This window comes from Stegodyphus dumicola, chromosome 3 (genome assembly GCF_044657685.1).
Source record: "Stegodyphus dumicola isolate Sdum_Otavi_A_Nest chromosome 3, ASM4465768v1".
In the NCBI taxonomy this organism is placed as follows: domain Eukaryota; kingdom Metazoa; phylum Arthropoda; class Arachnida; order Araneae; family Eresidae; genus Stegodyphus; species Stegodyphus dumicola.
Window position 1 is genome coordinate 22479334 of NC_140770.1, and position 15801 is coordinate 22495134.

A 15801-nucleotide genomic window follows, 5' to 3' on the forward strand; every position below is an offset into this window, starting at 1 on the left:
ATTTAATCATCATCGGAAAGGAACTCAAATGTTTATTAGAAAAAAGTAAGTTCTTTCGCAAAATAAATATTATTAAATTATTAAAAAATTGAAAATCTGAAATAAATATTAATGAATTATTAAAAATTCTTTATTTTTAAACTGTTATTAAAATAAATATTTTTAACTCGTTAATAAATAATTTAAATCAATAAAAAAGAACTCAGATTCCTATCAGTCAAAAATAAGTTCTCTCGAATTCAAAGCTGAAAAGGCCAGAGGCAGAATGCTCCATTTCGGTTTCGTGTAGCATCAGGTTTCTGAATTCTGTGTTATTCTAATTTGTTAGATTATGGATATCACATTATCAGATCGTAAATTCTGGTTATGGCCCTCCTTCGGGGAAGAATCAAAGTTGGTTCTTTTCGGTGATCTTCGACAACGAGCGATGGTTCCGGACTGTTGGTGGAGCGCAGAGTCATGCATTTCGTCGCTCCATTTCTCTAAGGAGGACACCCGAGGCGAAGTTGATAAAGAGACCCATGAAGACACTACGACCCTCAAAAAGGACTCAGCAGCTAGGACATGGAGCGGATCGTCTTCTCCTCAGGTAAGAAGTTCCAATTTCAATCTATTTTTGCCCCCTTGTGAAAACTTCGCTTGCACGTGTGCCTCACTTTTGAATTTTTTTTCGTTGTAGCTGCACCTGATCTAATAATTCGTGGGGAATTATCTGTAGTGCATCCAGTATATCTTCTATTTTATGATACTGTTTCTGAGCTCATTTCTTGGTCTTTTTTGATATTCATATCGGAAGATTAAAGCTGGATTATTCTCCACTTTTCAATTCTCCCATTTTCATTACCATGGAATTCCTACCATGGGAATTACAAATGGAATGTCTCGATTTACGTGCTTGCTTATTCGATTCTTTAGAAAATCGAAGGTTTAATGATACTTCGTAAAATTCTGTCCGCAGATTATGAATATGTCACTCAGGTTGATAATAATGGTTATGCACGTCTACTGAAGTCGCAACAAAAACACTTTTCAATGAAACCTTCCAAACTGGACTTCGATAAATATAATCTTTTCAAAGTTTTTAGTTTAAATGGATTAACATTTTTTTTAATCAGGCCTCAAGAGATTCGAATGCTGAAAACCGTGCAAAGATTCGACGTTTTGAAACTCCAATCTTTCACAAAATTTATAGAGTTCGAGGTTATAAATATCTCACATCTAACTTCAGCGTGATGTTGATCCTTTTCAAAACTCAGCACGAAACTCTTAATCTTTATACATTTTCATAGTTAAAAATAGAATACTTTTTTTTTTTTTTTATTTTAGCCCAAAGGGGTTTTAGAATGAGTGAGTGAGTATCAAATTTGTCTCAAAACGGCATTTTCGTCGTTTCAGTTTCTGGGTTGGTTCACTTTTCAAACTATTGCCACCAATATTATCGCCGTATATGATATTTATAGAAACTAAATAATGACGAATCTGCATGAATGCATGAATGTTCCCCGCTTTGTGAAACATCAACGATCCCTAGAGTCATCAAATTTTGAATTCCTCCAACCGAACATGGGCACTCGGAAGCCTGAATTTTGAATTTGCTGAAGTACGAATAAGTACGAATTTGCTTTATTGTCTATTTCATATTTTGTAAAACTTAAACGAATTTTTTATTAAGAAATTCGACGATTTCGAAGGGAGCAGTGGCAACACTGTGAGGAAAAAAATATTTTTATCTCCACCGCGTTAGCCTGTGTATCGGAAATTCTACAGATATGCTGTTTTTAAATATTTTGTAATATTTTTATTGAATTAAATTTTATGTGGTTTAAGTGCGAAGAACATGATATTTAATTAATAAAGAAAACACACAAAACATTAGAAAAAACGCCCTTTTGTGCATAATACTTGTATAAAATCTGAAACCCTTTCAAATTCTCTTTTGTTTTCTTTTTATTAAAGGATAATTTTGAATTAATATAACTGTGTAATTCACTAAAGTAAATTTCTAAATCATAATAGAGACGAAATCAAGCATTTGTGTTCTGTTCTTTGGCTGGAACATTTCACTCAGTGCTTCTGTTGCTTAACTTGAATGAAATTTGGGGCTACATGAAAAATAAATATTAAAAAAAAAATCTGAAATTTTTCAGATTTTAAATTACGTTCAAAGGGGCGTTTTTTTAACGTTTTGAGTGTTACCTTTATTTATTAAATATCATGTTCTTTGCACTTAAACCATAAAATTCAGTTCAAAAGCAATATCGCAAAATAATATTAAATTAAGCATATCTTTAGAATTTCCGATATACACAGTCTCGCGAGCTGGAGATAAAAGTATTTTTTTTTCTATATAACGTTGCCATTTCTCGCTTTTAAAGCATTGAGTTTGTAAATCAAAAATTCGTTAAAGTTTTACAAAATATAAAATCTATAATAAAACAAATTCCAAATTTGGGATTTCAGATCCCCATATTCGCAGTAGGATTTCGTCATTCAAAATTCGATGGCTCTATGTACCATTGTTTTATCACAATGCGAGAAATAGACAATCATTTATGCAGATTTTTCATTATTTAATTTCTTGAAATATAATGCAGGACTCTAACATTTTGTGGCAACAGTTTGAAAAGTGAACCGACGTTTATGAGTCCGACGCAAAATGCCAAAACGAAAGCAATAGTCCTTCGGGACTGAAATCCCTTTAGACTAATAATGTTTTTAAAAAGTATTCTCTGTACCTGAGCAAGTAAATTCTTTGGTTAGTTTAAACAAAACACCCAAATTATTATCGTGCAGATTTTTAATAAAACTCTATCGATTTCAAAAGCAATCAGATACAGGACGCACTTCACGACCAAAATAATTCCAGAAAATTGGGAGAAGAGATTAAATATTTGATAAGTTTCTTTGGATAAGGTAGAAAGAAAACTGAAAGTTTGTAACAGAAGGAGTATTTATGACGATTGTTATAGAACGACTATTATGACCAATTATCGAAATGTTCAATAAAAACGAAAGCAAAAAGAAAAAATAATAAAGGTTTCAAGTAACTAATATAATAATGAAAAAAACTGAAAGGTTTTATATTTTGTATTACGGCCAAAAGGGTGAGTTTTTTTAACGTTTTGTGTGTTACCTTTATTTATTAAGTTTCATGTTCGTCGCACTCAAACCATAATTTTCAATTTAACAGCAGCATCCCAAAATAATTTTAAAACACCATATCTTTAGAATTTCCAACACACAGCTTGAGATAATTTTTTTTTACCGTACATTATTGCCATGCTCGGTTGGAAATCGTTGAGTTTATTAAAAAAAGTTTGTTAAGGTTTTGCAAAGTATGAAATCCGCAATAAAAAAAAAAATTCGAAATTCAAAATTCGAGCTTCCAGGTGCCCATGTTCGGGTGAACGACACCGTTATTGAGAATTTGATGGCTCTAGGTGACGTTGCTTTTTTACAGTACGAAAAACATACATACATTCATGCAGATTCTTCATTATGTAATTTCTTTGAAGATATTAGAGGGCGATAATATTTGGTGGCAACAGTTTGAAAAGTTATACAAACTTTTACAGTGATTTAACGCAAAATCCCGTTTTGAGACTAACTGCTTTTCTGAGCTAATGCTGTTTTGGACTAAAAACGAACAACTGATAGCTGAGGTAATAACAGTACCGTTAGAATGGAGTGGAAATTAATATAATTGAGAAACATCTGAATGATAAAATAAACTAATACTCCTCATTCTCAGTATTTAATTAATTCCTAAACAATAAGATGTTTTTTATGCATTGAAAATGAAATTCAAATAAAATTAGTGCATTAGTACAAGTAAGCATAGAAAATATTATGAAAGCTTCTATATAACTCTCTAAAAACACTATACGAACATTAATTTTTTCTTTGTTTTTTTCAGGCTTTTGTTCCATTCAATTTTCTGATTTTAATAGCTTATTCCCCAGCACATAAAAAAGGTATTGAATCATTATAACCGTATGTGTGCGGAAGTAAAATATGTACTGATTTTACGAATGCTTTTAAATATGAAATTCGATAAATTCCCACAAAATGTAAAATAATTAATAAAACAAAAAAAAATCGAAATTCAAAACTTGGACTCCGAGACATGTATGTTCGAGTGCAGGATTAATTATGCTAAAAAATCTGACAATTTGTCTGCAGTATGACGAACCTACATGCTTACTCACTCAGAAGTTCTTCATTTTGTAATAAGAAATAAATAAAAATTACCAATTTAAGATAATAAGCTTTAAAAGTCAATGATATTATTGTTTTCTCTTAATAGCATTATTCTAGGTAAAACATCGTTGCTAATTTTTTAGCCCAAAAGAGTGTTAGCCCAGATGCATGGTAGTCTCCCGAAACAGCATTTTTCGTAGGTTCACTATAAATGTCTGTTTCACCTTTCAAACTGTTGCCACCAAATATTATGGCAATTCACTATATTTAAAGAAATTAAATAATGAAGAATCTGCATGAATGTGTGCATGTTTCTCACATTGTGAAAAAACAACGTTACCTAGATTAATCAAATTTTGTGTTTGTATTTCATATTTTGTAAAACTATGAAGAATTTTTAACTAACTCATTAATTTGGAAGTGAGCAGTGGCAACATTGTGGGGATTGAAAATTGTCATCTCCAGAAAGCGAGACTGTATATTGTAAATTCTAAACATGTACTATTTTTAAATGTTTTGTGATTTTGTTATTGAATTGAATTTTTTGTAGCATAAGTGCTAAGAATCTGATATTTAATAAACAAGTTAACATATAAAACGTTACATTTTTTTGTATGCCATCTTACTAAGTAAACTAAACACTGAAACCATAAACTGAGAAAAGACTGAAAAAAAAAATAGAAAAATGTGTGACAGAACTTAACACTACACCGGGAATTCTAAATGCATACTGCTGTGCTGCTTTTAAATTTTTTTTAACTTTGTTGTTGAATTGTATATGGCGTAAGGGCGAAGAAAATAATACTTAACAATAAAGCTAAAAAGACAACAAAATGGTTTGTTGGAATGAGTGTAACACCAGACTGGCAGACTGCAAGCTCAGAGAGAGAGTAAAAAAGCTTAAAACACACTTCTGGATTACCTTTAAAATCTGAAACATTGCAGATTTTTTTTAATTAGCATTTTAATTTTTATTCGTTAATTAAAGGTTTGGTTTGCAAAGTTTAATATCATTGCTGTCTTAAAGACACATGATGAAAACATGCTCTTGAATCGAAAAAGGGTGATAAAAAATAAAAAAATTTTAACGCACAAAGAATTTTAAAAATACACAATATGATACAATATGAGTTATACACAATATGATGTAAAGGAATAATTAATATATGTAAAGATATAATCAATGTAAAGATATAATTAATATATCTTTACATTTTATTAATATGTAAATATAAAATACATATTTACTGTGCATTTGAAATGTATTTTATTTTTACAGGAGTTCTTTTTAAAATTTCTTTATTTTTTATTTTGTTATCACCCATTTTTGATTTTGAAGTCATTTCAATTTGTAATTTTTACATTTAGTTTTTACGAGATAGCTTTTAGTACTTTAATATTGTTTCTAGTTGTTACATTATTTTACATTTTTGCTAAGGAGCTATAGTGTCAAATGTATTTTTTTAGCATTAGCTTTTAAACATTCCTCTTACTTATGATATATATGTATATATATTGTTTCACAAAAAAAAATAGTAAATTAAATTTAAATAATTATCTTGCGCCATTGCTGCAAGGAATGAAATTTTATTTTAACAAATATTCTTTATTTGTATAAAACATATATAAAATATTCTCTATTTGTATAAAGCATATATAAAATATTCTCTATTCGTATTAAGCAAATATAAAATTAAAATTTTAAATTTAATTAAGCAATTTTAATTGCAAAGAAATAAAAATAAAAATAATTATTATTGTCGTGAACTAATTTACAATATCATTTAAATTCTAAGAGCATATATAAATTAATTGCACTTATCTAAAACCATGAAAAAATATATTATTCCAAAAAATTAAATTTATTCCTAAAAGTTGCATAAGTGAATAATTGTCGAGCAGGCAGGAGACAGACTTATCAAAGGAAAGTTGCCCCTGTACCTAATTCTTCAATTACTCAATTCGTGTTCCGTCATCCATATAGGCAAGGATAAAAGTAAAATTCAAACCAAAAGAAATTTTTTTTTACCAAACCAAACAATCTCAAAACCAAAAACAAATTTAATTTAATTGACTTTTAATCAATTTAATTAATTTTAATTCTAGTCATTTACTTACGTTTATCTTAAAAATTCTACTGTTTAAAGTTCTATTTTTGTAATTCCTAACATTTGATTTTACTTTTGGTCTTGAATTTTACTTTTACCCTTAGTTAGGTATGGAGGCAACTTCACCTTGATAAGTCTGTCTCCTGCTTGCTCAACAATTATTCACTTATGCAATTTTTAGGAATAAATTTAATTTTTTTGGAATAATATATTTTTTAATGGTTTTAGATAAGTGCAATTAATATATATATGCTCTTAGATTTTAAATGATATTGTAACATTTCATAATAATAATAATTATTTTTATTTTCATTTCTTTGCAATTAAAAATTCTTAATTAAATTTAAAATTTTAATTTTATATTTACCTAATACGAATAGAGAATATTTTATATTTGCTTTATACGAATAGAGAATATTTGATAAATATATATATATATATGTGTGATGTACCAGCTTTGTCCGGAATAAATAGATTTGTGAAGAATCATAGATGTAGTCGTATCTCAAATTATCAGACGATAAGTTTAAAACACAGGATCCATTTATTATTATTCAAGAGTAATAGCAGTTATAAAATCAGATATCCGGAGTAAATAAAAAGAATTACTAATAACTTTTTGTATGAAGTTTACTGCATCGTTACATTAAAGAAAAGCCCCCGATATTCTTTTGCGAGTCCTTTTATAGCCTCTGGAAAGGCGGAGCTTCCAAAAAATGACGTCAGCCAATCCAGTTCGCTTTAAATATTTCCAGAACATTCTAAAACTGTACGTGTAGAAAAGGCGGGAAAAACATATACCGGACTACGAGGCTGTGGATTTAATTCCACGTACTTTCAAATAAGAGACCGTAGCCATTAAATAATGAAAAGAACATACAGTTAGAATTTTAAGTGTATTCTTGACTATGGAATTTTTATTATTACATATATATATATTTCAAAGTAGATAATTCATAATTCATGTGCTTCAAAGTAAAAATATATTTTGAATGTTCAAATCTCTAAATTACCAAGTAAAATTTCAAAGAATATTTTAATATTGCAGATTTCATTACCAAGCCTAAATTGCCACCGAGTAGGTATGATAAATATAAGTAATGGTTCCAAATATGTGAGTTTATAAAATATTTATTTTACATTTTGCATTTTATAACCATTTGTGGTAAAACAGATCTTTGCCGCATCTTACATTTTTCAAAACACTAGCAAAAATTCTATTTCATCCTTGATTACAATGACATGTGAAGAAATATGATCATTTTTATTTTCAGGAGTTGTTTGAAATAGTGAGTTCTAGATGGTTATCATACGCTGGTGGTCTTGTCTGGCAATACTGTTGACGATTCTGTTGATCAGTCCGTCGGCTAATGCTTTTTACATGCACAAAATAATGGCTGCAGCTTTGCTTGCCAATTCTCTCAACAGGAACAGTTTCCTACCATTGCCTATACCAATCCCCATACCTGTGAAATCTGGAGGAAGCACCATCATCGCGTAAGTAAGATAAGTTTTTAAGAACGCGAAAGCTTAAAGCAAAAATTAATTATGAATATTATGTATGTGTTGTACATTTCAGTGAATAACGCTTAATTAATTATGCTGCGTACTTTACAGAGGCTGTTCGCACATTTTTTAGACGATTTTGGTAAGTGGTAATAAAATTCGTTTGCTGCAAAAGAAGTAATTGCAATTGCACTATGTTTTTAAAAGTTAAAATTATCGTCTGTGGCTTGAAAGTTTTGTTTTTATTCAAAATGGCGAATTTAACAAAGCAGTGGTTCGAAGGCTACATTTACGCTCTTTCCGAAGAGAAATATGCATACTCCGTTATCCAAAAACGATGTGAGAGTCATGGTTTTGTGATATCTAAAGCGTCGATAGGTAATATCATCAACAAGAAAGGAAAAAAAAACGTCCAATTGGGGCCTCAAGTGGGACAAAAATTCCATACAAATATCCAAGGAAAAAAGCGGACATCTTCGACTATTGCAAAGGTACGTTGTTTAATGTTAAAAGAAAATCCCCCTAGTCAGAGGACAGTTGCAAAATCATTAAAATGCTCGGTGTCCACTGTAAACAAAATGATAAACGTTGATTTAAATCTTAAGAAAGCGAAAAAACGCAATGTGCATCGTCTTCTCCCAAAGCATATCGCTCAACGCAGGACACGCTGCAGAATTCTATATGAGAAAGACTTATTCAAAGAAAATTGGAAAACAATTGTCACAATAGATGAAGCATAGGTGTATTTAAATGATTATAACAAAAAAGAGCCATTTATTATCATAAAAGGGGAGAAAAAAATTTAAGTACATGGTTCAAAGAATCGAAAGAAAGTTTTTCTAAGGGATTCATGATTGTTGCTGGTTTTTCTTATAATGGCAAGTTAAAAATAAAGAGAGTGCAAAAAATGTCAAGATTAACTCCAAATACTATCGGAAACATATTTTATCGCCAATTTGTCTAAATGAAATACCATCGCTTTACCCACAGTGCCATCCATCTGTGAGACTCCATCAGAAGAAAGCTAGCAGTCACACATCAAAATCTATTGTAAATTTCCTTAAAGAAATGGAACAAAAAACTGGTATCAAGGCCATACTCTTCACTGATATCTCTACTAAATCTCCCGATGTGTCACCTAGGGATTTTTGTGCTTTCGGACTTTTAAAAACTGCATTATCCAAACGTTGTCCCAAAACCCTAACAGGATTCTGGAAAGCTGTTCGGGAGGAATGGGATAAAATACCTCTTCTGCCACTTCAAAAGGCATTATTATCCTGGAAATAGCGGTGTCGATAGTTCAGAATAAGGTATGTCAAATAGAACATTTAAAGCACACGAATTTTATGTAATTTAATTTTGTGAATACAATATACATCGTCTAATAAATGTGTGAACAGCCTCTGTATTTCTAATTAAAGGCGGATAGGTGTACATAATACTGGTTTCTCATTAGAACAACACTGCAATATCGCCCATTTGTATTAGTGCTACATTGTCATTGCATTTTACTACTATTAACAATACTGCCATTAACATATATGGTTATTATTTTCATTTTTATAATGTAGTACGCACATGGTATTTTCAGTTAATTCGTTGTTCAATATCACTGCCAGTACTTTCACAATTTCGATATCAGTGGTTTTCAAACCCATTTTGCTCCATGCACCTTTTTCATCATTGCTAAATTATTATTCTCACCTCATTTACAAAACTCGAAAAATACATACCAGTATACATTTATGTATTGTCTATATTTATTTACATTTATGTTTTATTTTTTGTGTGTTTTAATAAACTAAACAAAAATTATAGAAAAATATTGGTAAATACCAAAACTTGAATAAAAGTATGTTTTTGTACTCACAAAGAAAAATTATTTGATTAGCTAAGTAAAAGGTTGACTACATCCCCCCGCTGAAATTATCAAATGACTCTCAGGGGAATTTCCCTCCTTGGTTGAGAGCCCCTGTTATAGAAGTATCTCATACAAAAAAGATGTCCGATTTCGTACATTCCTGCAGTACGTTTGTATAGACATTAAATTATTTCGAAGCAGGATACATGAAAAATGAACAATGCCGCCTCCGGGACTCGAACCACAGACTTCTCGAATATTCGCCGATCGTGCTGACCACTACACCACGATGGGATGCTGAGAAGGCGGAAGAAATACCTTATATGCTCCCCCTTGTAAATGGCAACTGAGGATTAGGGGACCCATTCGCCAAATCCTGGTGGTTGAGAATCCTCATCCCCCACCTTTTTTTTTTTTTTTTGTTCGGGCGCCACTGTAGAGATATTAAGTTATTTCCAAGCAGGCGTCGTAAAAAATGAGCAATGCCCCCGCCGGGACTTAAACCTTTGAATACCCGCCGAGCGTGTTGACTACTACACCACGAAGGCATGCTAAGAAAGTCATTGAAATACCTTATGAGTTGTCTTCTGCTTCATTCAAAAATCCTCAGCCGTTGTTGAACGTATGATCATTATTCTTCCATGGGTTATTTTTCAAGTTTTGGAAATATGTAAATAACTGAGCCTTACTTGAAGATGCTAAATGAGTAAATTTTGAAACTCACTACATGCTACTTACTATTATTGCCTTTGAATGAGCTGACGGTGAATAAAACTGCTGAAATTGTTCCATTCTATCTATAATTGTTCATCAAGTCACATCTACTCTGAGACAACATTTTAGGCAGCGGACACACGTTTGGGATATTACTCTTAAACCATTTCAGAATCAGCATGTTCAGTTTAGAAATGTTTTTCGACGGCAATTTTGCATGCCGTATCTTTTAGATTGAGTTTGAATCCCGAAAGAAAACACGAATTTCGTTAAAATATGCCTTTCAGGCATGAGAGTACTTAGTCCTCTTTTGGTAGAAGCTCTTGGATCCGTCCTCCCATGTTAAATTCCTCAGAAATGGCCGGAGCTTGGCAGAAGACGAGCTGTCACCTAAGAGTCACATCACAGAAGACGTGTTGTTGACCGTCCGGTGGCGAAGAGGCTAGTGCTTCGTGAAGCTGCACAATTAATCCGTGGATCCATCCTCGGGTTGGACAATGTTGACTCAGCCTTTCCTTCCTTGAGAGGTTTGATAAAATGAGTACCAAGTTCGCTTGGGGGCTAAACACCGTGGGGGCCTGCGATAAGCTGACCACTTGTCCAAGCCATATGCTGATGCACTCCAAGGCCCAAGTTCAAGAAAGCAGATTTCGGGGCACTGCAGGCCGTGGTCCACTAGGGCTGTTGTGCCACTGAGTTTAGTTTTATAGAAGACGTAGTTGAATACGAGATAGTGTCGGGTGTGGTACTACATTTTATACACTATAAATTCATGAACCTGATCCAGATCCTTTTAGATCAGGAAGTTAAAAGCAACAGAATATTTGAAAATTCTTTTGAAACGTTGATGCCAGGGAAGCAGACTGCGAGTTCTTCGGATTTTATCTGGTAGGGTGGTCCAAGCTGGGATACACCTTCACGAGTAAAGGTGCATTCATTAGTGAATAACACGTGCGCAGTGAAATCAGGCTGCAGCTGAAATCAGCTGTTTCAAAAATTAAGGTTCAGACTCGACACGTAGGGCATAATCTGCAGGTATCAGGGTCTGCAGTTTCTGCACGTGTTCGTGGTGTAATCTTTCGTCCCGTAAAATACTCGTCAAGCAATTGAGTGGGGCACATTTACGGCGCGGGAAATCTTTCGTCTGCTAATATGCAGACGATCTTCCACTCTTTTCAGGATGTCCTTTACAACTTGCGGAGTTCGCACACTCCTGCCAAGCCCTATATCATGCATACCGGTGACAAAAGATCCTGTTTCACACAGGCACCAATGTAGTCGTTCCAGCATTTTTCGATCTGGCACTTGCGTTCTCGGGTAACGCCACCTGAACAGTCTTTCGGCATCCAGAGCATTCCGATTCGCAAGACCATACATAAAATGCATATCCATCTTTTCCTGACTACTGCACGTCGACATGCCTTCTGAAATCCAGTCTAGAACTGATGATGTGAATTAGCGGTAAATTATGGTGATTTGAAATATTCGGCCTAGTGGCCTTTACTCAGAAATTGTTAAGCCTGCTGGGTTGTCTTAGTGAAATCTTTTAATGTCTACAAGTAGTAGTCTTTCTTGATGAAGCTGAGCAATTGTGGCGCCGTCTGCGGGCTACTGGAGAAGTAATTGTAGAGAGAGATGACTATTGTGCCGCCATCTGTTGGCGGATGATGTGATGAAGTAAAGCAATTATTGAAGTAAGCAATAGGCATGGCTGTGAGAGCGCGCTTTAGGTTTTCTATTACAGCGCCATTTAGCGGTTCACCGCTTGCTCTTCACCCATGCATTGCACGGCGAAAACTTTTGCTCTTCACCCATGCATTGCACGGTTCACCTTTTGCTCTTCACCCATGCATTGCACGGCGAAAACTACTTGTTTAGATGTTTTCTACCCCCCCCTTAAATTTTTGCTCATGAGTTTCGAAACAGCCAGTATACTGATAATTGCTATAAAATCATCAATAACTTGGACGCGAAATCAGGAATAGTAGCAATAAAGCAACTAGATAAACTTAGCAAATTACGATTCCAAATATAAATGCTATCCAAATTTTAGAACATGATCACTATTGCAATTAATGTTTTATGTACTGTTGCTAAGTTTAATATTGCGTATGCATAATTTAAAATTTGGTATTGCATATATATAATTATATAAATTGTGATAAAATTATCTTGTATGTGATCACTTTTGAGATTCCACAACTATTTGCTTTTACAGGCTTGGATCAGGCGGTGGAGGCACCACCTATATTCCACTGCAAACTGCTTGTTCCAAACAACCCTGCTACACCCTTGGAAATGATGATTGGTAATACAGGCTGTAAGAAATAGAATGATATTTGGAACTTTTTTTTTGAAAAATATAAAAGCGCTCTGGTAGCGGCAAAGACACTCGAAAGGTGCTTTGAAGTTGGATTTCTTTCATAATGTTTCCAGACATTTATATTTCATTTCCATCAAAATGTTACAATATGGTGACGGATTATATATTCTGTAAATAAAGCATTTTTTAATTTAATTTTGGGGGCTCTTCTCTTTCGAATTAAGGATTCAGTTTTAAAAATCATTATCAGTCTACTCAATTTATATGAATATAAATAACTGCAAAGGTAAATGTAAAAGAAATTTTCACATGAAAACTATAAAAAAAATAAAATTTACTCGTATAATAATATTTTCACATGAATAATAATTATTTATGTGAAAATAAATTGGTATGAAAATGTAAAAAAGAAATAAAATAAAAATTTTACTAGTTCATCATAAGGCGTAACAAAAGTTTTCAACGTCTTCCACGAAGGCAGATAAGTCTCGAGGTTTTTCCGTAATCACATAAACCAAACCAAAAACCGTTTTTTCCATTATAATTAAGAGATAAAAAAAGAGCACGTGTATTGTTTCCTTCCTTTTTTGCTTCTCTCCAGCCTATATATAAGAACTAGGGAGGGAATGTTTTCGCCCTAAATGTTCGATAGTGATTTTTTTCAGTGAATAAGCACAAATAAGGGTCCCTAAAACACGGTTTTATTAATTCTACAATTCTGTCTGTCTGCATATATGTCTGTATATGTGTGACGATTTCTTTTATCTCCACAATAACTCTTATATCAAACTTCCAGTAGATTTGGAGGAAAATAAGTCAGCCGGAAATGGCACTTTACAGAAAGCTAATGCGATTTACTAAAGGCTTCGATTACTTCGATTGTTCGATAATTAAAATTTTGAAGTTCATAAAGTATGCCATTTCTTTTAAAGAAACAGCATTGAGGTACATATAGAAATCTAATTTTTTAATGCTCATTCCTTATTTTTAAATCTATCATTTTTATACCCGACGTATTACGCGTAGCTGTATATTTCGATATTATTTTTTGCATTGAAAGCGCACGTTATACACCATAATATTCGGCAATTAACATTGCGTTATAAAGTTTATAAGCATATTATATTTATTTATAAACGATCAACCAGAAGTGATAAATCCACTGCACATGCATTAGTTCCATCTCTCAACATATGTTGGCCACGTGAGATATTTTATTATTTACATTTATAGTATCATCTCATTAAAGGCACAATGGTGCAGAGTATTTTTGTTCTTAAACGAAATGAAACATGTGTGCCATACTACTTCGGAATAGACAGACATTTTATAAAACAAATGTTCCTATTCAAAGTTCGGTTTTGTCTGAGAAGAAGAATCAACAATAACATGGCAATAAAATTTACTCAGTTTTTTCCGAAAGAATCTAAAAACGTCTTAGTAAGTAAAATAAAAACAACTTAAGTAAGTAAACAAAGAAAACTGCAAGGCTAAGAAAAGTTTTTAAATTGTTGTAAACAGTGAGATTTTGACAATTTTAAGCAAAATAAACACATAACTGAGGTTAAGAATTAGGCCTGCTCTTGAAAATAGATAGACGAATCTGAAACTGTAACTCAAAATATAGCAGCCCACATTTATCTACATGTTTTTATTTATTACATGAAATGGTGATGCGTAACGAAAACAGATGACAGCTAAACGAAAGGAAAAATTTCTCTCAGAATGCTCAGTTTTGTTACTCGTGTTACAAATGGGTAAGAAGCGTGAGGAATGTTAACTAGCAAGTGATGATAGCTTTGATAGCTGGGTTGATGTATGTAAAAGCAAACCAGATTTATCTCTAAACCAGACTGGTTTCCAAAAGTTAAGCAGCAAATTGAAAAATCGCGATACATCGGCTAAACTTGTTTGAAATATTTGAAACATGAATATGTTAAAAATAAAAGCAAACTGCATCGAGTTGCACAATGCAAAGAAGTGACCTTGCCGTGGCTTTACGCAATCAACCGTTTCGGTGGGAGAATCGCTATACAGTGAACGACGGTATATTAATTTTTAGATAGCTCAAGTTTCAAAAGGAGTTCAAGGTAACTTTTCCCAGAAAAGTTGCATTATAGAGCCATTGGCCTATTAGAAGCAGGCCAACAACAATCAGACGCTGCAAGATGGCTAAATGTCAACAGATCCGTGGTTAAGCCGGTTGCAGAACCAATTTTTAATTACTGGTTCAGCCTCTCGAAAATCTACCAGAAATAGACCAAAAGTTACCACTTCTGAAGATGGACAGTATTTGATATTTAGTCCCCGTTGCAGCAGGGTTGAGGTTCCATCTCAGTTTTGATCCACGCTTATTTCTGCTACAGGAATGACAGTATCAGCCATATCATTACGCAAAAGAGTGCATGAAAGATATCTCTATGCTAGGCGACCGGCATTGTTTGTCTCTCTTTACGTTCCACCACCAGTGGAAGCGTTTGAATTAGGCACGTAGTCTTCTAAACTGGACTGGAAACCAGTGGATGTATATTCTCTTCACTGATGAGTCCCGTTTTGCTTTACAGACTGATTCTCGACATGTTTATATATGGATAAAGACAAACTCTCGGTATGTTCCTTCTAACATATTGAAAAGGGATAACTATGCAGGAGGTAGTGTTCTTGTATGGGCAGGAGCATTTTCAACTAGGCGCACAGACAGTAATTACTACTACGTGAAACTCTCAATGCTCAGATGTAGAAAGACAACATACTGCATCCTATTGTTCGTCGATATAATGTAGTAATTAGCGATACCTACATTCAGGCAGGTAATTCACGCCCTTATACTGCTCGTCTTGTGCACAGTTTCCTGAAGAAGAAACTATAGTCCAAATGGAATGGCCAGCAGGCTGACCTAACATCAATCCCATTGTGCATGTGTGGACTCTTTCAGGAGATGAGATGAGGAGCTTAAATTCCCTCTCCTAACCTTAAATGGGCTTCTAACTACTTTACGTGATCAATTGGCATTGCTCTCCATGCAGTTCATTGCCAACATCATAAACAGCTTGAGACATCGCAGCCAGACTTGTACTGCTGTTCGGGGG

At 33.2% G+C, this 15801-nt stretch overlaps 1 protein-coding gene across 1 annotated transcript; it reads left to right on the top strand.

Moving 5' to 3' along the window:
• The first annotated feature begins 454 nt into the window (after positions 1 to 454).
• On the top strand, positions 455 to 12907 carry LOC146997928 (uncharacterized). The gene is made up of 3 exons (XM_085812638.1): positions 455 to 589; positions 7583 to 7805; positions 12608 to 12907. Exons 2-3 carry the CDS (start codon positions 7609 to 7611, stop codon positions 12699 to 12701), a joined length of 291 nt encoding a protein of 96 aa, XP_085668764.1. The 5' UTR covers positions 455 to 589; positions 7583 to 7608; the 3' UTR covers positions 12702 to 12907.
• Positions 12908 to 15801: the final 2894 nt, after the last annotated feature.